Raw genomic sequence first — 25,828 nt, forward strand, 5'->3', positions numbered from 1 at the left:
AGCCGTACCGACACACCGCACACACACAAGGAATGCTCCGAATGAGGACAGGACCCACAAAAGCCCTTTGGGGGGACAGAGTGAGAGTATGCCAGCACACACCAGAGCGCTATATAATGCAGGGACTAACTAAGTTATGTCCCCTATAGCTGCTTTTTATATTATATATGTATTGCGCCCAAATTTAGTGCCCCCCCTCTCTGTATTTACCCTGTTCTGAAGTGTAGACTGCAGGGGAGAGCCAGGGAGCTTCCTTCCAGCGGATCTGTGAAGGAGAAATGGCGCCAGTGTGTCTGAGGGAGATAGCTCCGCCCCTTTTCCGCGGCCTATTCTCCTGCTTTTTTCTGGATTCTGGCAGGGGAATTTACCACATATATAGCCTCTAGGGCTATATATTGTGGTATTTTTGCCAGCCAAGGTGTTTTTATTGCAGCTCAGGGCGCCCCCCCCCCCAAGCGCCCTGCACCCTCAGTGACCGGAGTGTGAAGTGTGCATGAGGAGCAATGGCGCACAGCTGCAGTGCTGTGCGCTACCTTGGTGAAGACTGATGTCTTCTGCCGCCGATTTTCCGGACCTCTTCTTGCTTCTGGCTCTGTAAGGGGGACGGCGGCGCGGCTCCGGGACCGAACACCAAGGACTGGGCCTGCGGTCGATCCCTCTGGAGATAATGGTGTCCAGTAGCCTAAGAAGCCCAATCCGGCTGCAAGCAGGCGAGTTCGCTTCTTCTCCCCTTAGTCCCTCGCTGCAGTGAGCCTGTTGCCAGCAGGTCTCACTGAAAATAAAAAACCTAAAATTATACTTTCTTTCTAAGGGCTCAGGAGAGCCCCTAGTGTGCATCCAACCTCGGCCGGGCACAAAATCTAACTGAGGCTTGGAGGGGGGTCATAGTGGGAGGAGCCAGTGCACACCAGGTAGTCCTAAATCTTTCTACAGTGCCCAGCCTCCTTCGGAGCCCGCTATTCCCCATGGTCCTTACGGAGTTCCCAGCATCCACTAGGACGTTAGAGAAATACTAATAGAGCTGGACCCGGGGAGAGAAGTTGGTGGTTTGGCAACCTGTATAACAAGGGGTGAAGACAGAATTCCTGATGGCTTGGAAAGAGGTGTCGGTCCGTGCTGCAGTGTGTAGAAGCAGCCAGCGCTCACTAGCTATAGAGATGCTGCCCCCTGTTGTGAGGTCTGGTGGCTGGAGAAGGGGTGTGTAATTGTGTGCGACATGTATGTATGTGTATGCATTGGCGTTTCTATAATGGGTGCAGTGTGTGAGGTGCACATGGGCCCCTGGGTCCAGGGGGGCCACATACTGCACCCATATAATATACTTACCATTCCGGAGTCCCTCGACGACGGCCATCTAGTGCGGGCATAAATCACATGGAAAATGGCTGCCGTGGCCATTTCCGAGTAATTTACGCATGCACACTGGTGATGTCCCCGTGGGCGCCATGTTCCCGGAGACCTGCGCATGCGCAATAGATTCTGGCAGTAGTCAGAGAGGAGGGGGCCTGCGAAGGGGGCTTAGGTCTGAAAGGGGTCGACCTGGGAATTTCCCAGGTCTCAGGTGTAGTGAGAAAGGAGAGCAGTGAGCATAACAAGGGTTTTTGCGGATGTGAAAAACCTGGGCCGGGGCAGGGAAATTCCCGGGTCATATGTCTGAAAGAGGTATTAATGACTTTTAGGGGTATATTTACTAAAGGCCGTTTTGGTTTAAAATCTAAATCGATGTTGTGTTTCAGGGACTAACACACACATTAATTAGCATTTAAAAATGTAATGTAAAAACTGTCTGTTAGTAAATGTGTGTTTTAGTCCCTTAAACAAAAATAAGATTTTACTTACCGATAAATCTATTTCTCATAGTCCGTAGTGGATGCTGGGGACTCCATCAGGTCCATGGGGAATAGCGGCTCCGCAGGAGACAGGGCACAAAAGCAAGCTTTTAGGATCACATGGTGTGTACTGGCTCCTCCCCCCATGACCCTCCTCCAAGCCTCAGTTAGGTACTGTGCCCGGACGAGCGTACACAATAAGGAAGGATCTTGAATCCCGGGTAAGACTCATACCAGCCACACCAATCACACCGTACAACTTGTGATTTGAACCCAGTTAACAGTATGATAACAATGAAGTAGCCTCTAAAAAAGATGGCTCACAACAATAATAACCCGATTTTTTTGTAACAATAACTATGTACAAGTAATGCAGACAATCCGCACTTGGGATGGGCGCCCAGCATCCACTACGGACTATGAGAAATAGATTTATCGGTAAGTAAAATCTTATTTTCTCTAACGTCCTAGTGGATGCTGGGGACTCCGTCAGGACCATGGGGATTATACCAAAGCTCCCAAACGGGCGGGAGAGTGCGGATGACTCTGCAGCACCGAATGAGAGAACTCCAGGTCCTCCTCAGCCAGGGTATCAAATTTGTAGAATTTAGCAAACGTGTTTGCCCCTGACCAAGTAGCTGCTCGGCAAAGTTGTAAAGCCGAGACCCCTCGGGCAGCCGCCCAAGATGAGCCCACCTTCCTTGTGGAATGGGCATTTACAGATTTTGGCTGTGGCAGGCCTGCCACAGAATGTGCAAGCTGAATTGTACTACAAATCCAACGAGCAATAGTCTGCTTAGAAGCAGGAGCACCCCCAGCTTTTTGGGTGCCTACAATATAAACAGCAAGTCAGACTTTGACTCCAGCCGTCCTGGAATTATATATATATATATATATATATATATATATATATATATATATATATATATATATATATATATATTTTCAGGGCCCTGACAACGTCTAGCAACTTGGAGTCCTCCAAGTCCCTAGTAGCCGCAGGCACCACAATAGGTTGTTTCAGGTGAAACGCTGACACCACCTTAGGAAGAAACTGGGGACGAGTCCGCAGTTCTGCCCTGTCCCGAATGGAAAATCAAATATGGGCTTTTGTAAGACAAAGCCGCCAATTTTGACAATCGCCTGGCCGAGGCCAGGGCCAACAGCATGGTCACTTTCCATGTGAGATATTTCAAATCCACAGATTTGAGTGGTTCAAACCAATATGATTTGAGGAATCCCAACACTACGTTGAGATCCCACGGTGCCACTGGAGGCACACAAGGGCTGTATATGCAATACTCCCTTGACAAACGTCTGGACTTCAGGAACTGAAGCCAATTCTTTCTGGAAGAAAATCTATAGGGCCGAAAACTTGAACCTTAATGGACCCCAATTTGAGGCTCATAGACACTCCTGTTTGCAGGAAGTGCAGAAATCGACCTAGTTGAAATTTTTTCGTGGGGCCTTCCTGGCCTCACCCACGCAACATATTTTTACCACATGTGGTGATAACGTTGTGCGGTCACCTCCTTCCTGGCTTTGACCAGGGTAGGTATGACCTCTTCCGGAATGCCTTTTCCCTTAGGATCCGGCGTTCAAACCGCCATGCCGTCAAACGCAGTCGCGGTAAGTCTTGGAACAGACAAGGTCCCTGCTGGAGCAGGTCCTTTCTTAAAGGCCGATGCCACGGTTCCTCTTGGAACAGACATGGTACTTGCTGAAAGCAAATCCCTTCTTAGCTCCCGAGGCCATTAGTCCTCTGTGAGCATCTCTTGAAGTTCCGGTTACCAAGTCCCTCTTGGCCAATCCGGAGCCACGAATATAGTTCTTACTCCTCTATGTCTTATAATTCTCAATACCTTGGTTATGAGAAGCAGAGGAGGGAACACATACACCGACTGTTACACCCACGGTGTTACCAGGACGTCCACAGCTATCGCCTGAAGGTCTCGTGACCTGGCGCAATACCTGTCCCACTTTTTGTTCGGGCGGGACGCCATCATCTCCACCTTTGGTCTTTCCCAACGGTTCACAATCATGCGGAAAACTTCCCGATGAAGTTCCCACTCTCCCGGGTGGAGGTCGTGCCTGCTGAGGAAGTCTGCTTCCCAGTCGTCCACTCCCGGAATGAACACTGCTGACAGTGCTATCACATGATTTTCCGCCTAGCGAAAAATCCTTGCAGTTTTGCCACTGCCCTCCTGCTTCTTGTGCCGCCCTTTCTGTTTACGTGGGCGACTGCCGTGATGTTATCCCACTGGATCAATACCGGCTGACCTTGAAGCAGAGGTCTTGCTAAGCTTAGAGCATTATAAATTTGCTCTTAGCTCCAGTATATTTATGTGGAGAGAATTCTCCAGACTTGATCACACTCCTTGTGTGACTGCTCCCCAGCCTCTCAGGCTGGCCTCCGTGGTCACGAGCATCCAATCCTGAATGCCGAATCTGCGGCCCTCTAGAAGATGAGCACTCTGTAATCACCACAGGAGAGACACCCTTGTCCTTGGATATAGGGTTATCCGCTGATGCATCTGAAGATGCGATCCGGACCATTTGTCCAGCAGATCCCACTGAAGAGTTCTTGCGTGAAATCTGCCGAATGGAAGCGCTTCGTAATAAGCCACCATTTTTACCAGGACTCTTGTGCAATGATGCACTGACACTTTTCCTGGTTTTAGGAGGATCCCGATTAGCTCGGATAACTCCCTGGCTTTCTCCTCTGGGAGAAACACCTTTTCCTGGACTGTGTCCAGAATCATCCCTAGGACCAGCAGACGTGTCGTCGGAACAACTGCGGTTTTGGAATATTTAGAATCCACCCGTGCTGTCGTAGAACTACTTGAGATAGTGCTACTCCGACCTCCAACTGTTCTCTGGACCTTGGTTCTTATCAGGAGGTCGTCCATTTTCTTTGAAGACGAATCCTCCTTTCGGTCATTACCTTGGTAAGGACCCGGGGTGCCTTGGACAATCCAACGGCATCGTCTTGAAACTGATAGTGACAGTTCTGTACCACGAACCTGAGGTACCCTTGGTGAGAAAAGGCAAATTTTGGGACATGGAGGTAAGCATCCCTGATGTCCCGGGACACCATATAGTCCCCTTGTTCTTTGCTATCACTGCTCTGAGTGACTCCATCTGGATTTGAACCCTTGTAAGTGTTCAAATTTTTCAGATTTAGAATAGGTCTCACCTAGCCTTCAGTACCACCATATAGTGTGGAGTAATACCCCTTTCCTTGTTGTCGGAGGGGTAATTTTATTATCACCTGCTGGGAATACAGCTTGTGAATTGTTTTCAATACTGCCTCCCTGTCGGAGGGAGACATTGGTACAGCAGACTACAGGAACCTGCGAGGGGGGAAACCTCTCGACATTCCAATCTGTACCCCTTGGATACTACTTGTAGGATCCAGGGGTCCTGTACGGTCCCAGCGTCATGCTGAGAACTTGGTAGAAGCGGTGGAGGGCTTCTGTTCCTGGGAATGGGCTGCCTGCTGCAGTCTTCTTCCCTTTCCTCTATCCCTGGGCAGATATGACTCTTATAGGGACGAAAGGACTGAGGCTGAAAAGACGGTGTCTTTTTCTGCAGAGATGTGACTTAGGGTAAAAAACGGTGGATTTTCCAGCAGTTGCCCTGGCCACCAGGTCCCATGGACCGACCCCAAATAACTCCTCCCCTTTATACGGCAATACATCTTTGTGCCGTTTGGAATCTGCATCACCTGACCACTGTCGTGTCCATAAACATCTTCTTGCAGATATGGACATCGCATTTACTCTTGATGCCAGAGTGCAAATATCCCTCTGCGCATCTCGCATATATAGAAATGCATCCTTTAAATGCTCTATAGTCAATAAAATACTGTCCCTGTCAAAGGTATCAATATTTTTAGTCAGGGAATCCGACCAAGCCACCTCAGCTCTGCACATCCAGGCTGAGGCGATCGCTGGTCGCAGTATAACACCAGCATGTGTGTGTATACTTTTTAGGATATTTTTCAGCCTCCTATCAGCTGGCTCCTTAAGTACGGCCCTATCCGTAGATGGTACCGCCACTTGTTCTGATAAGCGTGTGAGCGCCTTATCCACCCTGAGGGGTGTTTCCCACCGCGCCTTAACTTCTGGCGGGAAAGGGTATACCGCCAATAATTTTCTATCGGGGGAAACCCACGCATCATCACACACTTCATTTAATTTATCTGATTCAGGAAAAACTACAGGTAGTTTTTTCACCTCACATATAATACCCTTTTTTGTGGTACTTGGAGTATCAGAAATATGTAACACCTCCTTCATTGCCCTTAACGTGTGGCCCTAAAAGAAAATACGTTTGTTTCTTCACCGTCGACACTGAAATCAGTGTCCGTGTCTGGGTCTGTCGACCGACTGAGGTAAATGGGCATTTTACAGCCCCTGACGGTGTTTGAGACGCCTGGACAGATACTAATTTGTTCGCCGGCCCTCTCATGTCGTCAACCGGCTTGCAGCGTGTTGACATTGTCACGTAATTTCCATAAATAAGCCATCCATTCCGGTGTCGACTCCCTAGAGAGTGACATCACCATTACAGGCAATTTGCTCCGCCTCCTCACCAATATTTTCCTCATACATGTCGACACACACGTACCGACATACAGCACACACATAGGGAATGCTCTGATAGAGGACAGGACCCACTAGCCCTTTGGGGAGACAGAGGGAGAGTTTGCCAGCACACACTAAAACGCTATAATTATCCAGGGACAACCTTTATATAAGTGTTCCTCCCTTATAGCATTTTAATATATATACATATCGCCAAATCAGTGCCCCCCCTCTCTGTTTTAACCCTGTTTCTGTAGTGCAGTGCAGGGGAGAGCATGGGAGCCTTCCCACCAGCCTTTCTGTGAGGGAAAATGGCGCTGTGTGCTGAGGAGAATAGGCCCCGCCCCCTTTTCGGCTGGCTTCTTCTCCGGAGTTTTAGATATCTGGCAGGGGTTAAATACATCCATATAGCCTCAAGGGCTATATGTGATGTATTTTTCGCCATACAGGTATTATACATTGCTGCCCAGGGCGCCCCCCCCCCAGCGCCCTGCACCCTCCGTGACCGCTGTGTGAAGTGTGCTGACAACAATGGCGCACAGCTGCAGTGCTGTGCGCTACCTGATGAAGACAGAGTCTTCTGCCGCCTGGTTCCGGACCTCTTCATCTTCAGCGTCTGCAAGGGGGGTCGGCGGCGCGGCTCCGGGACGAACCCCAGGGCGAGCCCTGTGTTCCGACTCCCTCTGGAGCTATGTCCAGTAGCCTAAGAATCCAATCCATCCTGCACGCAGGTGAGTTGAAAATCTCTCCCCTAAGTCCCTCGATGCAGTGAGCCTGTTGCCAGCAGGACTCACTGAAAATAAAGAACCTAAAAACTTTTTCTAAGTAACTCTTTAAGAGAGCCACCTAGATTGCACCCTTCTCGGCCGGGCACAAAAACCTAACTGAGGCTTGGAGGAGGGTCATGGGGGGAGGAGCCAGTACACACCATGTGATCCTAAAAGCTTGCTTTTGTGCCCTGTCTCCTGCGGAGCCGCTATTCCCCATGGTCCTGACGGAGTCCCCAGCATCCACTAGGACGTTAGAGAAACATCGATTTAGAGCGATTACATTTGAGCTTTAGTAAATATACTGCCTATTGTGAATGTGGCACAGCTATACATAAACCTCAAGTAGGATCAGGTGCTGTAATCAACAATGAAACAACCCTAATATGTAATTTCTTGGACGAGGCATTGGGCTTACCTCCACACAGTTGTCACACACGCTGCAATGTGAACAGCGAGGCGGACGGTAAAAGTGGCAGGTGGCGCACCATTTCATCCGTACTTGTATTCTTTTGATCTCCACATTCTTATAGAGGGGGGCCCGGAAGTCATCGTCCTTATCTTCATCTTCATCAGCTTATTGGGCCGAAAAATGAACAGGCTCAAAGAAGTGACTTTATCAGAGAGCACAACAAATACACAAATACCAATACACAAACAGTATATGACCTGTGCAAAAGTTGACAAGGCAATCGCCCTACACACAGAAATATCAACGTTTACAGTGAACATCTATAAATTCCTTTATATCATTTGTTTGTAGCAATGAGCATGTCAATTTATGCGTGTTTAAATATTGATGGGTGCTAATGTAACAGTTCCTTTGTCATTATAAAATTATTTTATTATCCAGTGGGATAATTGAGCCCATGCAGAAATGAACACAAGTCAGTCGCAATTACACTGGCATTGCGTGCATAGAACCATAAGCATTTATTTACCCATATGCAGAGATATACGCAACTATGCGACTGCACGACCAATAGCTGTATGCTTAGGTTCGTAGCCATCAATATTAGTGCGCAGACCAATGTGTCTAGTGGCCAAATTATATTATTTGGCTATAGAGCAAAGCAACTCAGACACAGGAAAGTTACTTATTGTTTCACACAGCAAAGATATGTTCCCTTATAACTTGTAAAAGTGAATAAAAAAAAAGTAAAAAAAAATAAAAAAAGATGCACAAACAAAACATAAAACTAATAATAATGTCCTATTGTCTTCATAGATGATTGCTCATGTCTGTAAATATTCTGTCCATGAAGTGCAAATTTAAAGGCCAGGCACCAAAAAGAACACATTCCTATCATTTTGATTCCTTACACACAATTTCATAGGTAAATTGTAAAGATTGCAACTTGATATTTAGTAGATGCTTTTGGAACACTGTAGCACACACACTAAAAAAAAAAATAAAAAAAAAAAATGCATTAAACTTGAAGAAACAAAAATAAAAAATAAAAAAAAAGATTGGGGTATTTTATGAACATTGGAGGCAGATGTACACACGCTAACTCCCGCTGTTACTGCATCATCCCGATGTATGATGTGGCCGACAGCGGCTTCTTAAGAAATGAAGGTAGCGCACGCTGCAGTTTCGTCTGCGGCGCTGTGCATACCTGAAGTTGAAGGCTCCCCAATGTATTAAGGCTGGGGCAGTGACTCTTCAATCGTTAAGCCCCCTCTGTCATTTCGGTAGGTCGGGGCTGGTGCTGCAGTACTAGCTGCTTCATTGGGTTTTTTTTTTTTATATAACTTTACTGTGTGGCAATGGCACCTGAGGGCTCCTCCGCGCATGCTCGGTTCACAGTGCATGGCTCGCTGGGAGCTGGGGAGTCGGCACATCAGGTCGAATCAGATGAATCGCGCATGCGCAGGGTGATGGGCGCAGGGTAGAAGATTACTGCACATACGCGGCACAATAGCAAGCGGCGAAATCTGCAGAGGATGCAGAACGCCAGGGGGAGGAATAAAGAAGTGGTATGAACAAAGGGCTAATGTTCATACATTAGGGTGATGTGTGTGGGCATATCACTGTGATAAAACAGTGATATGCCACACGTTACATAAAGAACGTAAGGACATTTTAATACATCTGCCCCTCTATCTCCACTTTACCAAGACTAGAGTTAGAATAGGTATAATGCCTTAGTGAACCTGTCAACCCCTCCCATGTCTGGCTTTAGAGAAGTGGGCAGTACTGAGCTTCAGTAATGCATGGATGTCACAATGTCACAAATTATTATGGGGAAGTGTTGCATATTTCTCAGGAAGAGTTTCTGCATTGTATTCAGCAATTAAATAGACATTTTCCTTTTTCAGTGGAAGGTCACTTTGGTGTCAAACATTTGCATAACTAATTCATGCTAGGTTATCTGAATAATAATCACCTCTCTATAAGTATATACATTGTGGCAGCAGAAAGTGAATGATCCACAAACCAGGACTGTGCTATGTAAGGTAACTGGCAAAGTTATTCTCTTTGTGCTGAGTAAAAGCCTGCATCCTGACCAGCTCGGCTAATCCCACAGCCGCAACTTATTAATATTGATTGGATGAGCCAACGTAGGGTTCAGCTTGAGGTCTCCCTGTGATGTTACTGCTTCATACGGAAAGTAGGAGTCAGCACAGCAATTTGAAAGAGCATTTCATGGTTCTGATACACAGCCCTTTCTTATTAACTACTTGCTGATGAGGGATCCCATAAGTGCAGCCCTTCTGCTAAATGAGTAGCTTCTACATTCATACTGGAAAAAGAAAGAAAATCATCTTACCTCTTGGGAAGATACCAGGATCCATAAAGGTTGCCATGCTGAAATTTGCCAAAACAAACAGGAACACGAGCCCATTGTACACTGGGATGGCTGGAGAGATCTCTCTAGTTAGCCAGGGACACCTACGGAAGAGGAGAGGATACTGGGTAAGGAGAGTGAACTACTGGGTGCTGAATCCAGGTCAAAAAAATAAAGAGGACAAGAAAACAATTGCACATTTACATTTGTTACTGTATTTTGAACAACAGGATTTTGACACATACTGTTAAATCCCTTTCTCCGATTCCACAGGGGACACTGGAGGCAGTAAAGACCATGTGCAGTAGTCAGGAGCTGGCACTTTAAATGTAAAAATGTGTGACTAGCTCCTCCCCCTCTATAACCCTCCTACAGGCCAGCCTTAGTAAACTGTGCTCGAGGAGAGCTGGAAGAATAAAACCTCAGAAGAGGAGGTGAACAACAAGTACACACAATAAGTGGGAAACTGTAGAAAAACAGTAAAAGCAAGAAGAGAAACAGTCGTTACGTATAATGACCACAAACATTACAGGAAGGAACAGTGCAGGGTGGGCGTTCAGTGTCCCCTGTGGAATCAGAGAAAGGGATTTAACGGTAAGTACCAAAATCCTGTTTTCTCCTTCATCCACTTGGGGACACTGGAGGTAGTAACCATGGGGACATACCTGAGCTCCCAACCCGGGCGGGGGATAGCGCTGAGAACCCTGTATGACAACACGGCCACAGTGCACAGCAGAGGCCGCAAACTAATCAAACCGGTAAAAAATGGACAAGCATGCCAGCCCGACTAAAGGGCCACCCTGCAAAGGTGATCCATGGAAAAGCCGTAGGCAGCCACGAGGGACCCACCGAGCAAGTGGAAAGTGCTGTAATGGAAGCCAGAGACTCCATACAAGAGGCCACAGAGGCCAGTCTGATAAACAGATATATTCAATGTGCAAGCATCTGTTTTGACGCTAGCCAACCAGGACGAGTGGAAAAGTACAGGACAAACAGAGAATCCTAGTCTCATAGAGAAGCAGTTGTGTCCACATAAATCCGGAGAGCCCGGACAACATAGAGTGATCTGGAGGCAGGTGAGTCCCCTGGAAGAACAGGAACCACAAGAGATAGTTTGTGTAAAAACCGAGACCACCCAAGGAACGAAGACAGCTACGTACGGAGTTCGGCCCTATCTGCATGGAAGACTAAGTATGGAGGTCAGTAAGACAGAGCTCTGAGTTTTACACCCTCCTGACTGAAGTCAGGGTGAGGAGAACTATAACAGACCAGGAGAGGTATGTAAATGTCACTCTCTCGAGCAGAGGAGATTATAGCAATGAAAAGACAATATTCAGGTCCCACGGAGTTGTGAGAGGAACAAAGGGTTGTTGCAAATAGACCACGTCCTGTAGAAGTGTGTGGACATCTGGAAGTAAGGCCAATTTCTCTTAGAAGAAAATGGGCCAGTGCGGAAACCTGCATCTTGAAGAGATCCGAGACGTAGTCCCGCTGAGAAAACTGCTTACAGGAAAAGCAGGAGTTTGGACATCCAATCTATTACTGGCAGTAGTAGACGATAAACACCGCACACACAGGTAACACAAGCCTTCCAGATGTGCTGGTAGTGCCTAGAAGTAACTTCTTTCCAGTCCCGAAGCCTGTTGGCTTAAGATTGTCCTTTCAACAGCCACACTGTCAAGTGTAGCTGCCTTAAGGCTGGATAAACCACAGTACGGATGGTGTAATGGTTAGCATTACGGCCTCACAGCACTGAGGTCATGGGTTTGATTCCCACCATGGCTCTACCTGTGCGGAGTTTGTAAATTCTCCCCGAACTTGTGTGGGTTTCCTCCAGGTACTCAGGTTTCCTCCCACAATCCAAAAATATACTGATAGGTCAATTGGATCCCAACAAAAATTAACCATGTATGAATGTGTACATGTAGTAGGGAATATAGATTGTAAGCTCCACTGGAGCATGGACTTATGTGAATGGCCAAACATTCTCTTAAAAGCTCTGCAGAATGTGTGTGTGCTATATAAATAACTGGTAATAATAATAAATGAAAGGACCTGTTGTAGAAGATCCTTTTGCTGCGGTAGGGGACACGGATCATTTACCAGTAACAGATGAAGACCGAAATACCAAGTTCTGCAGGGCCAATCTGAAGACACTAACGGAACCCTGACAATCACCTTTTTGATGCATCGCAGAAGACAAGGCAGAGGAGGGATTGGTAGAAACAGGAAGACAAACTGGAACCTCCAGGTTGTCATGAGTGCGCCCACCGCTACTGTTTCTGGTACTCTTGTCCTAGAGCAGTACAGTGGCAGTTGGTGATTTAGCCTGGACGCCGTGAGGTCGACCTGTGGAATGTTCCACCAATGACCTAGCAGTAGAAACACATGGTGATGGAGAGCCCACTCCCGTGGATCAATGTTCTGACAACTAAGGTAATTGTCCTCCCAAATTGTCCATACGGGGAAAAATATTACAGATATTGCCCACGGCGTACCTTTCTGCCCAGAACAAGATGTGGCATATCTCCGTCATTGCCTCTCTACTTCTAGTGCCTCCTTGTTGATTTATGATGGCCACAGTGGCGTTGACGGACTGGACTCCGACAACTTGGTCCCGCAACAAGTGATGCGCAAGCAGTAGAGCACAGAATAGTGACATTAATTCTAAAATGTTTATGGGCAGTCTCGCTTCCTTTGGAGTCTAGACGCACTGGAAGTGCTCCTCGTGAGTCACTGCCTCCCACCTTCTCAGACTCGGGCCTGTGTTGAGGAGAATTCAATTCCACACTTTGAACCTATTTGCCCTCCAACAGCCACCGGAGGAGGGACAACCGCATCTTGGAGGCCAATTTCACGTGCTGGTGAAGAAAAAAAGGTGGGAACCCGACCATTGAGACAAGAGATTCATCTGGAGTGAACACGGCCGTATGGAATAGTTTCAAAAGCCTCCACCATCCTTTCAAGGAGTTGTGTGCACATGTGTACCAACACTCACCAATGCTGCAGGACTAGCCGTACCCTAGCCTGAATAGATGTTGCCGTTTCCTGAGAGAGGAAGACTTTCCGTTGCACCGTGTCCAGGATCATTCCCAGAAATTGAAGTCTTCGTGTCGGCAATATATGTGACCTTGTAAAATTCTGAGTCCATCCATGTCGTATGAAGAGCTTGTGAGTCAGCACTATGTCCTGGGCCAATTAGTTTCTGGAGAGAGCTTTCAGTAGGAGATCATTCAGGTAGGGAACAATCATGACCCCGTGTCCGCAGGAGAGCCATCGCCTTAGCCATCACTTTTGTGAATACCCTAGGTGTCGAAGACAGGTCAAATGGGAAGGCCTGGAACTGAGAATGTAAGTTCTGAATGGCGAATCATAGGAACATTTGGTGAGAGAGCTAAATGGGTATATGCAAGTAGGCGTCCTTGATGTCTCAAGACACCAGGAAACTCATTTTCCCCTAATCCTGCAATGACTGATTTAAGGGACACCATCTTGAACTTGAATATTCCCTAGTATGGATTGAGATCCTTCAAATTGAGAATAGGTCTTACAGAGCCATCTGGTTTCGGAAATATGAGTAACCTGGAGTAAAACCCCTGGTTTAGTTGACGAATGGGCGTGGACCAAAATACTCAAGCAGTCAGAAGTTTTTCTACCGTCTATTGTAATACGACACGCCTGTCTTCTGAAACTGTCAAACCTGTGGTGAAATAACGGAAGAGGTGGTTGGGACTTGGTACCCCTGGCTGATGAGGTCCCGAATCTATGTGTCCGTACAAGGGTCTTCCCATACTTGCTGGAAGTCCCGCAGATGCGTTTCCACTCAGGGGTCCCCCCGGTAAGAAAGCAAACAGACATGCACTGGGTTGTTTTGCAGGACTTACTTTCCTGGAGAGAAGAAGGCGCAGTGGTCCTGCCGTGACCTCTGGCATCACAAGAATTTGTGTATCATCCTCTGGAATGACCTCAGAATCTCCTTGGTGCATGAAAGGACCTAAAGGAAGGTCCAGAATAAGATCTGCGAGTGTCCAGAGCAGCTGATGGGAGAAAAACAGACTTATTCCTGTTGCCAGGGAAATCCATTTGTCCAGGTCGGGCCTGAACAGAACGTTACCAGTGAGTGGTAATGCCTCCACCGCCCTCTTTGACTTTGCATCTGCTTGCCACTGGTGCAACCCAGATGATACCGCCAAGTCAGAGGTCCTAATAGTGAGATTACATACCTGCTTAAACGCCTCGCCTAGATAAGCGGCCGACTCCCCCAATATGTTCCGTTAAGACAGATAGGGATTCCCGCCTGAAAACCTTAACGCAGACCCTCAGCCAGTTGCTGTGTCCAGGCTTCAATCGCCTTGTTGGCCCAGCAGCTTATTATAGAGTCACTCCTTTCTAACATTCTGTCCGATGTTACCTTTATGGAGGTTACCCTTGGGACTGGCAAAACAGTCACCTTAGACATGCAAGCCACTGAAGGATCTACCATAGGAGGAGTCTCGCATAGCTTCCTGCTGTCAGCAGGAAACGGATAGGCGAACAAGCGCCGATGGGGCACCTGAAACTTTTTTTGGGGCGTTTCCAGGCAGAGGTCAGGAAGGAATCCATCTGATACTGGGAAGAAGGCAGCCTGTCACTACTTTTTTCCCCCGAAGGACTGCCATGTCGGATTGCTATAATCAATGTGTGAGAATTCACCTTCTTCTCCACTGAGTCACCAGACTGCCGAGTATGTATTCTTTGATTATCTTTGGCCGGTTTTTATTTTATTTTACCATTAAGTCAGTTTTTTTCTGATGTTATGCATTGGTTTTTAGACTTTGGCTATATGTTGCACTGGAGTTGTTTGGACGTCTGCCTGCGAGGATTTTTCTCACGTGAGTCTTATGTTAAATCTATCCTATAATGGGTGAGCACGGACATTTAGCCTATATACACAATGGATATGGTTTCTGTCATCTTGAGCTTTTTGGCTTTTTTCTATTCAGCAATGGGACCTGGGAGGTATCAAGTGTATTTTATGTCTTCTATTTTGCAGAGTTTTCTGATGACAAATTGTACATACATGAATTCTTCAAACAACTACCCTACTAGCCTGTCTTGAAAAAGACCCTTGTATTGGGTTGAAACGTCGATTAATGGTGTATTTGTGAACTGAATTACCTATAATAAATTGATGAACTTTGAACGTTTTTGGATCTGTGAGTGCCCCTCCACCTGTTGTGGAACCTCCTGTATATATGTGGACTGATACCAGTTAGGCCCACTGGGTGCACCCAGAAATGGATTTTCTAATAGATGTGAGTGCGGAATCACAAATAATATGTGTGTATATATATAAATAATATAAGATTTTACTTATCGGTAAATCTATTTCTCGTAGTCCGTAGTGGATGCTGGGGACTCCGTAAGAACCATGGGCACTTTAAGAAAGAATTTAGATTCTGGTGTGCTCTGGCTCCTCCCTCTATGTCCCTCCTCCAGACCTCAGTTAGAGAAACTGTGCCCGGAAGAGCTGACAGTACAAGGAAAGGATTTTGGAAATCCAGGGCAAGACTCATACCAGCCACACCAATCACACTGTATAACTTGTGATAAACTTACCCAGTCAACAGTATGAACAACAACAGAGCATCAGTTCAACCCTGATGCAACAATAACATAGCCCTTATTGCAGCAATAACTATATACAAGTATTGCAGAAGAAGTCCGCACTTGGGACCGGCGCCCAGCATCCACTACGGACTACGGGAAATAGATTTACCGGTAAGTAAAATCTTATTTTCTCTAACGTCCTAGTGGATGCTGGGGACTCCGTAAGGACCATGGGGATTATACCAAAGCTCCCAAACGGGCGGGAGAGTGCGGATGACTCTGCAGCACCGAATGAGCAAACACAAGGTCCTCCTCAGCCAGGGTATCAAACTTGTAGAACTTTGCAAAAGTGTTTGAACCTGACCAAGTAGCCGCTCGGCACAGCTGTTATGGCGAGACCCCTCAGGCAGCCGCCCAAGAAGAGCCCACCTTCCTAGTGGAATGGGCCTTAACTGATTTTGGCAGCGGCAATCCAGCCGCAGAATGAGCCTGCTGAATCGTATTACAGATCCAGCGAGCAATAGTTTGCTTTGAAGCAGGAGCACCAAGCTTGTTGGAAGCATACAGGATGAACAAAGATTCTGTTTTCCTGACCCTAGCCGTTCTGGCTACATAAACTTTCGAAGCCCTGACCACATCAAGTAACTCGGAATCCTCCAAGTCAGTAGTAGCCACAGGCACCACAATAGGTTGGTTTATATGAAAAGGATGAAACCACTTTTGGCAGAAATTGTGGACGGGTCCGCAATTCTGCTCTATCCGCATGGAAAACCAGATAGGGGCTTTTATGTGATAAAGCCGCTAATTCTGACACACGCCTAGCCGAAGCCAATGCTAGTAGCATGACCACCTTCCACGTGAGATATTTCAATTCCACCGTTTTGAGTGGTTCAAACCAGTGGGATTTCAGGAAACTCAACACCACGTTAAGATCCCAAGGTGCCACCGGGGGCACAAAAGGGGCTGAATACGCAGCACTCCCTTCACAAACGTCTGAACTTCAGGTAGAGAAGCCAGCTCTTTTTGAAAGAAAATGGATAAGGCCGAAATCTGGACCTTAATGGAACCCAATTTTAGGCCCAAAGTCACTCCTGACTGTAGGAAGTGAAGGAAACGGCCCAGCTGGAATTCCTCCGTAGGGGCATTCCTGGCCTCACACCTGGAATGCCTTTTTCCGCTAGGATCCGGCGTTCATCCGCCATGCCGTCAAACGCAGCCGCAGTAAGTCTTGGAACAGACAGGGCCCTTGTTGCAACAAGTCCTGTCTTAGAGGAAGAGGCCACGGGTCCTCTGTGAGCATTTCTTGCAGATCTGGATACCAAGTCCTTCTTGGCCAATCCGGAACAATAAGTATTGTTCTCACTCATCTTTTTCTTATGATTCTCAACACCTTGGGTATGAGAGGAAGAGGAGGAAATACATAGACCGATTGGAACACCCACGGTGTCACCAGGGCGTCTACAGCTACCGCCTGGGGGTCTATTGACCTGGCGCAATACCTCTGTAGTTTCTTGTTGAGGCGGGATGCCATCATGTCCACCTGTGGCAGTTCCCACCGACTTGCAAGCTGTGCGAAGACTTCTTGATGAAGTCTCCACTCCCCCGGGTGGAGGTCGTGCCTGCTGAGGAAGTCTGCTTCCCAGTTGTCTACCCCCAAGATGAACACTGCTGATAGTGCGCTTACATGATTCTCCGCCCAGCGAAGAATTCTGGTGGCTTCCGCCATCGCCACCCTGCTCCTTGTGCCGCCTTGTCGGTTTACATGAGCCACAGCGGTGATGTTGTCCGACTGAATCAGAACTGGTTGACCGCGAAGCAGGGCCTCTGCTTGACGTAGGGCGTTGTAAATGGCCCTTAGTTCCAGGATGTTGATGTGAAGGCAAGTCTCCTGACTTGACCACAGACCTTGGAAATTTCTTCCCTTTGTGACTGCTCCCCACCCTCGGAGGCTTGCATCCGTGGTCACCAGGACCCAGTCCTGAATGCCGAATCTGCGGCCCTCGAGAAGGTGAGCACACTGCAGCCACCACAGGAGAGACACCCTGGCTCTGGGGGATAGGGTGATTAACCGATGCATCTGAAGATGTGATCCGGACCATTTGTCCAGTAAGTCCCATTGAAAGGTCCTCGCATGGAACCTGCCGAAGGGAATGGCCTCGTACGATGCCACCATCTTTCCCAGGACTCGAGTGCAGTGATGCACTGACACCTGTTTTGGTTTTAATAGGTCCCTGACCAGTGTCATGAGTTCCTGAACCTTCTCTATCGGGAGATAAACCCTTTTCTGGCCTGTGTCCAGAATCATGCCCAGGAAAGGCAGACGAGTCGTAGGAACCAACTGCGACTTTGGAATATTCAGAATCCAGCCATGATGCCGTAACACTTCCAGAGAACGTGCTACGCTGATCAGCAACTGCTCTCTTGACCTCGCTTTTATGAGGAGATCGTCCAAGTATGGGATAATTGTGACCCCTTGCTTACGCAGGAGCACCATCATTTCCGAAATTACCTTGGTAAATATTCTCGGAGCCGTGGAGAGACCAAACGGCAACGTCCGAAATTGGTAATGACAATCCTGTACCACAAATCTGAGGTACGCCTGATGAGGTGGATAAATGGGGACATGAAGATATGCATCCTTTATGTCCAGAGACACCATAAAATCCCCCCCTTCCAGGCTTGCAATGACCGCTCTCAGCGATTCCATCTTGAACCGGAACCTTTTTAGGTACATGTTCAGGGATCTTAAATTCAATATGGGTCTGACCGAACCGTCCGGTTTCGGTACCACAAACATGGTCGAATAATAACCCTTTCCTTGTTGAAGGAGGGGAACCTTGACCACCACCTGTTGAAGATACAATTTGTGAATTGCAGTTAACACTATTTCCCTCTCTAAGGGGGAAGCTGGCAGGGCCGACTTGAGGTATCGGTGAGGGGGCATCTCTTCGAATTCCAGCTTGTATCCCTGAGACACAATCTCTATTGCCCAGGTATCCAACTGGGAGTGAACCCACTTGTGGCTGAAATTTCGGAGACACGCCCCCACCGGGCCTAGCTCCGCCTGTGGAGCCCCAGCGTCATGCGGTGGATTTAGTGGAAGCCGGGGAGGACTTCTGTTCCTGGGAACTAGCTGTGCTGTGCAGCTTCTTTCCTCTGCCCCTGCCTCTGGCAAGAAAGGACGCACCTCGGACTTTCTTGTTTTTCTGTGATCGAAAGGACTGCATTTGGTAATACGGTGTTTTCTTAGGTTGTGAGGAAACATATGGCACAAAATTTGACTTCCCAGCCGTAGCTGTGGAGACCAGCTCCGAGAGACCCTCCCCAAACAATTCCTCACCCTTGTAAGGTAAAACCTCCATGTGCCTTTTTGAGTCGGCATCACCTGTCCATTGCCGAGTCCACAGGACCCTTCTGGCAGAAATCGACATAGCATTTATTCTAGAGCCTAGTAGGCTAATGTCTCTCTGAGCATCTCTCATATAAAGGACAGCGTCTTTAATATGCCCCTGGGTCATTAATATAGTATCCTTGTCTAAGGTATCAAGTTCCTCAGATAAGGTATCCGTCCATGCTGCTACAGCACTACACACCCAAGCCGACGCGATTGCCGGCCTCAGTAAGGTACCTGAATGTGTATAAATGGACTTCAGGGTAACCTCCTGTTTGCGATCCGCAGCATCTTTGAGGGTAGCCGTATTCTGCGACGGCAGGGCTACCTTCTTGGATAAGCGTGTAAAAGCTTTGTCCACCCTAGGGGAGGATTCCCAGCGTAACCTGTCCGTTGGCGGGAAAGGATACGCCATAAGAATCTTTTTGGAAATCTGCAGTTTTTTATCTGGAGATTCCCAAGCCTTTTTACATAACTCATTGAGCTCGTGTGAGGGGGGAAAAGTTACCTGCGGCTTCTTTTCCCCATACATATGAACCCTCCTGTCAGGGACTGGGGTTTCCTCTGTGATGTGCAACACATCCTTAATAGCTATAATCATATAACGGATGGATTTAGCCAATTTTGGCTGTAACTTTGCATCATCGTAATCGACACTGGAGTCAGAATCCATGTCGGTATCAGTGTCAATAATCTGGGATAGTGGGCGCTTCCGAGACCCTGTCGGCCTCTGCGACATAGGATCAGGCATGGGTTGGGACCCTGACTGTCCTGAGGTTTCAGCTTTGTCTAACCTTTTATGCAAGGAATTAACATTATCATTTAAAACCTTCCACATATCCATCCAATCAGGTGTCTGTGCCGTCGGCAGAGACACCACATTCATTTGCTCCCACTCTGCTTCCACATAGCCTTCCTCATCAGACATGTCGACACAAGCGTATCGACACACCACACACACAGGGAATGCCCTTTTTGAAGACAGTTCCCCCACAAGGCCCTTTGGTGAGACAGAGAGAGTATGCCAGCACACACCCCAGCGCTATATAACCCAGGAATAACACAGTAACTTAATGTTAACCCAGTAGCTGCTGTATATTGTGTTTTCTGCGCCTAATTATGTGCCCCCCCTCTCTTTTTACCCTTTTCTACCGTGATCTGCAGGGGAGAGCCTGGGGAGCTTCTTCTCAGCGGAGCTGTGGAGAAAAAATGGCGCTGGTGAGTGCTGAGGGAGAAGCCCCGCCCCCCTCGACGGCGGGCTTCTGTCCCGCTAAAATACATATCTTTTTGGCGGGGGCTCATACATATATACAGAGCCCAACTGTATATATGAGTACTTTTGCCAACAGAGGTCCATATGCTGCCCAGGGCGCCCCCCCCCCCCCCTGCGCCCTGCACCCTTACAGTGACCGGAGTATGTGAGGTGTGTTTGGAGCAATGGCGCACAGCTGCAGTGCTGTGCGTTACCTCATGTGAAGAACGGAGTCTTCTGCCGCCGATTTCGAAGTCTTCTTGCTTCTCATACTCACCCGGCTTCTGTCTTCCGGCTTTGCGAGGGGGACGGTGGCGCGGCTCTGGGATCGGACGACGAGGGTGAGATCCTGTGTACGATCCCTCTGGAGCTAATGGTGTCCAGTAGCCTAAGAAGCAGGACCTAGCTTCAGAGAGTAGGTCTGCTTCTCTCCCCTCTGTCCCACGATGCAGGGAGTCTGTTGCCAGCAGAGCTCCCTGAAAATAAAAAACCTAACAAAATACTTTCTTACAGCAAGCTCAGGAGAGCTCACTGAACAGCACCCAGCTCGTCCGGGCACAGATTCAAACTGAGGTCTGGAGGAGGGACATAGAGGGAGGAGCCAGAGCACACCAGAATCTAAATTCTCTCTTAAAGTGCCCATGTCTCCTGCGGAGCCCGTCTATTCCCCATGGCCCTTACGGAGTCCCCAGCATACACTAGGACGTTAGAGAAATATATATATATATATATATATACACACACACACACACACACACACACACACACATATACATATGCGTGTAAAATATAGTGGGATGTCTAGCCACACTCTCTGGGCAAGCGCTGGATATGCTGGAGATTTCACTTCGGTGCTCCGATCTAGATGTTAAAAGTAAATCACCTCCATGTGATTGTGATCTCTCTATCCCCCAGAGTGAGACTCACGATAGAGGAAAGTTAGCGCTGTGCGTAAGAACGCGATCAGCAGCAGCATAAAAACGGCATTTAGTTCCCTTTGGAGTGTATAGGCTTTCCTGTGATTAACAGGAAACACTAGGGAACCTGGGAGTTGCAGTCCGCACAGAGCTAGGCTCCACCCGCTCTGATGTCCGCTGTTCTGGTGCTCATTTTTTTAAATGATAGTAAAACTTCAGGCGATGTCTCCCTGCTATTATATAGTTAAGGAGCTGTTATTAGCGATAGAGGAAAGTCAGCACTGTCAAAACTACAGCCCCATTTAGGGGTCTATTCATGCAGCAGTGAAAATACCTGTTTTGCGTTAAACAGGGCTTTTCTCTGCCAACTGCAATTCACAGAGCGGGTTACCGTGGAGAAGTCCCTGACTTCTCCAGCGGAACCCCCGCTCTGTGCCTGAATCGCATCACCATACCTTTGTATGGTGAGTGCGATTCATGAAGGTGCGGAAAGCTCAGCTTTCCGCTTCTCCATGGAGTTCAGGTTCGCCATCTCAGGACGGCGTAACCTGAACTGTGGTGCAGAGACGGCAGGGAAGCTCAATGCTTCCCTGATCGCTGCTCGGCACCTTGCACTGGCTCCGCCCCCCGACCTCCCAGCAACCACTGCGGGAGGAGTTACCGCTTCACAACTCAAGCACAGCAGACATTAATGAATTGCGGAGCAGAAACGAAAAATGAGCCAAGATAAGACTGCGATGGGTGGCGATACGTAAAACGAGTTTTAAGCAATCCTACATGAATAGACCCCTTAGTGTGCTGATCTGATTATCGCAGCTCCCTGAAGAGTCTGCCTAGCAGCGCTGCCTGCACACAGACGCTTCCAGTTTGCAGATCACACCTGCGGGCTGCCTTGGATCCTATGTACCGCCTTTTTTTTCTCCCCGACTCCCTGCTAGTCAGGGAGCCAAGCTATACTCACGGCTGCTGTGCTGGCCGGTGGCGGTAGGCTGGAGGTGACCCTAATGCAAGCCGCAAGCGACTGTGTTGGGACTGACCCAGGGACTGATGTCTCTGCAGCCGGGTATCTGGGCGCCAATCTCAAGAGGTAGGAACAGGTCCCCCCGGCAGCTCCCACGGTGTAGACAGACAGGGGCAGTGCTGTCTGCCTGTACTCAGTGCTTGTCTGGCAGCCAAATCTATCTATTAAAATTTACTTGATAAAGCCTAGACAGTGTCCAACTCCCTCGGGCACATTTCTAAGAATGGCCTGTAGGAGGGGTATAGAGGGGGAGGAGCTAGTCACACATTTTTTAATTTAAAGTGCCAGCTCCCAACTTCTGCACAACGATACCCCATAGTCTTTACTACCTACAGTGTCCCCTAGTGGATGAAGGAGAAAAATAGATATTCAAACAATGCACCTTTAAAAAAAATATATATATATATATATTTCAGAAAGTTTTACATTAGCAGGGCATAAAAAATGGCAATTTTTTTTATAAAGTCTTTTTTATTAAAATTTTACTAATTTATAAAACAAAATCCAAAATTAAAAAATCCAAAAGTGTACATAAATTAAGAACTAATTGTTAGTATAATAAAGAAATCTCCAATATCTAGCTTAAAACCAAATAGAGGTAATGATGTAAACATCAAAATATACAGGCATACAGAAATAAAGGTAATTATGATTATTCTGCAACAAACACAATGCAAAAGGTTACATGAACATATACTGTATGAATACGGATGTGAGGATGTTACATTCTTAGGGCTCTATTCATGTAGAGCATGTACTGGCTACAGGAAAATATAATTTTATATTGCATCTTAAAGATGCGATATATAGTAATGTTTTGTAGCTATTCAGAAAATGTACTTGTTCGGCAATGTCTTGTCCCTCTGCGATCCCGGCAAGCAGTACAAAGACTGACATATCGGGAGTCCAATAAGTCTTCCTTGCATAGCACACGGGCCAGCAGTGCCTTGCGCTCCAATGTCTGCCCACATCACAGGGCTGACAATGGACTAAGGACTAAAGAGGCGAATTGATGGAGTAGGAGCACTGGTCTTCTAGAGAGGTAGGCTTCAGCTCATTTCCCCATCTCCAGATGGTGAAATTAAATTGAGAAGAAAAATGGAAATAAGAAGTTTCCGTTCTTCAATGATTCACTCTCCCCATGCTAGTGTAGAGCTTCACTGAAGGTGTGTACACACGGCAAGATAAAGTGCATATCTCAAGGTGTTATACACACACGGTGAGATTTTTTTCTTACAATTTTGATTATATAGTCAAAATCTTAGGAAAAGTTAGTGCAGATCGCAAGGTGAAAGTCACCTTGTGATCCCGATTCGATGCCGATGCGCGGTCGGCATCGCTAGAATAGATAGATTGTGCAGGCAAGTCAATTTTGACTCTCTCTATAGAAGAGATAGTCAAAATGGCCACTTAGCCAAAATCACACATAGTCAGTATTGCAAGCACATAATGGGGGAGATTAAAATGTTTGAAAAGTCAGTTGGGTGTCTGATTTTCCTATCTAATAGACAGGAAAAAAACCAGACTCCCAACTGACTTTTTAAACATTTGAATCTCCCCCAGTGAGTGTGCTTGCGATACTGACTATGTGCCGACCTGGCCCCTGCCGCATAGTGAGAATCGGGCATAGCCCGAATCTCACCGTGTGTATGGGTCATTAGGAAGCTTGTGATACAGATTCGACCCCGATGCGCACTACCGTGGGGTCGGTATTGTAGGGCTAGATTGGCTTGCCTGCACAGTCTATCTTGCTTATCTAGTGTACTATCTAGTACAAAGTTACTTTGTACTAGATAGTACACTAGATAAGCAAGATAGACTGTGCAATCAAAGTATAGTCAAAATTGGCTCAAAATCGTACATAGACAAAATCTCAAGCACAGATAGTCAAAATCTGTGCTATCTGTGTGAGTTCAAGGGAAATCGCATAGTCAAAATCGGGCATAGCAAGGATCTCAGCGTGTGTACACACCTTATGAGGGACCATGGTCTGGACCACATTTCTTAGCAGGCAATTTCGGGAACCTGGTAGGTAATTATATGAGTTGGATTCAGGGCTCCTAAGCATCTGGGTCACATAGTAGTGACACCCTTTACACCCACTATAGCTATGCCCATGCCACCAACATAGCTTGTTCAATTATCCGCTGGTACTAGCAAACTATGGGCTGAAAAACTGCCAGCCAGCCCCTGCTCAGACTGGAAGCGATTAATGGGTCTTTTAGTTCCATGTTAGTCTGTAAGTTTTCTGCCACCCTCTCATTTGAGAATGTTGCCATATTTTCCAAATACTAGATTTTCTAACAGTAATACCCCTTTCACACTGCACAAATAACCCGGTATTGACCCGGTATATTGCCTGGTCGACACGGGGCGGTATGCGATGTGTGAAACGGCCATGGTCGGATTCCCGGGTCGCCTGTCCCGGTAATAAAGCAGTGTTATTCCCGTGTTGAATACCGGGTCAGTGGCAGCGTGAATGGGTTCCTGGGTCGATGGGGCCCGTTCACTACAATAGGGAGCGTTGGCGCGGAGATGAGGTCATATCCCAGTGTCACCTCTGCCCCCGCCGCTATGGCAACCGACCTGGCAAATTTGCCAGGTCGGTATGCCTGCTGTTAGGGTCCAATGCTGGATCCCACCCGGGAAGGACCAGTTTTCAATTCCGGGAGGGATCTCGCATTGGCGGTGTGAAAGGGGTATCACAATTTGTTGTTTTTTTTGTTTTTGTTTTTTAAATACACTCACTTCCATTTACTTGGTTCAAGAGACCAGAAGCAAGTACTGCACATAAGCCATACCTGGTGATTAAAAACACTGAGCTACAACAAAAGACAATTAGAACCTCACCCAGGAGGCTAGTAGCTGAATTAAACAGTTGTGACAACTGTAACCTTCTCATATCAGTACACATGCCTTATGGTCTCTCAAGGACACAGCACAGCAACCAATCCGCTTGCACTGAGATTATATGAATGCAGACAGCCAAGCAGGAAGATAACATAGTCCCATAAAAAAAAAAAAAACACACAATACTGCCAGTCAGTATCAAACAATGGAGGACAGTTTAGCAGAAATTCTGCAGCAAGGGTCAAGATAACCAATGTTTAATGTAAATAAAGACAATGATTACTAAATTATCATAAAACATCTTACATCAAATGACTTAATATTTCATTCAATGTCAGGATTTACTGTTGAGGTACAATACTTCTGCCCCACCACCTCTTTCTACATGCATGGCAATTATCAAACTGACAACCAACACAATAAGGAACAGGTGTGAAGAATAATCACATACCCAACATAATGGTTACTAAACCAAACATGCAAGGATCTGCACTCGTGGGGAAGATTCCCCTGCATATTTCATCCATTTATACCGCTAGTAAAAATTTACTAAAAAGCAGAGGATCATCTATATTAACATTTGATTAACAAGTAAAGGAAAAAAAATAATTATATATATATATATATATATATATATATATATATATATATATATATATATATATATATACAACAATACCCTTAATTCGCGCTGTACCAAGGATAGGGCAGCACCTCTTGAAAAGTCTCCCTGCTAGTGGGAGACGATAGATAAAATATAACACAAATATTCAGAGTGCGCACAGATACAATGGCATAATTAAAATTGAAATAATTACTCAAAATAAAATC

At 47.0% G+C, this 25,828-nt stretch overlaps 1 protein-coding gene across 2 annotated transcripts in view; it reads right to left on the minus strand.

Annotated features, from left to right (window-relative positions):
* ZDHHC8 (zinc finger DHHC-type palmitoyltransferase 8) overlaps window positions 1-25,828 on the minus strand; it is a 138,292-nt gene that overhangs the window by 36,752 nt on the left and 75,712 nt on the right. For both annotated transcript variants that reach the window (XM_063964715.1, XM_063964714.1), the window contains exons 2-3: window positions 9,960-10,081; window positions 7,604-7,761 (exon numbers count right to left, since the gene is read on the minus strand). In XM_063964715.1, the coding sequence (XP_063820785.1) occupies window positions 7,604-7,761; window positions 9,960-9,996 (195 nt within the window). In that variant the 5' untranslated portion in view covers window positions 9,997-10,081. The remainder of the gene's footprint in view (window positions 1-7,603; window positions 7,762-9,959; window positions 10,082-25,828) is intronic.

Source organism: Pseudophryne corroboree, chromosome 1 (genome assembly GCF_028390025.1).
Source record: "Pseudophryne corroboree isolate aPseCor3 chromosome 1, aPseCor3.hap2, whole genome shotgun sequence".
Taxonomy (NCBI): domain Eukaryota; kingdom Metazoa; phylum Chordata; class Amphibia; order Anura; family Myobatrachidae; genus Pseudophryne; species Pseudophryne corroboree.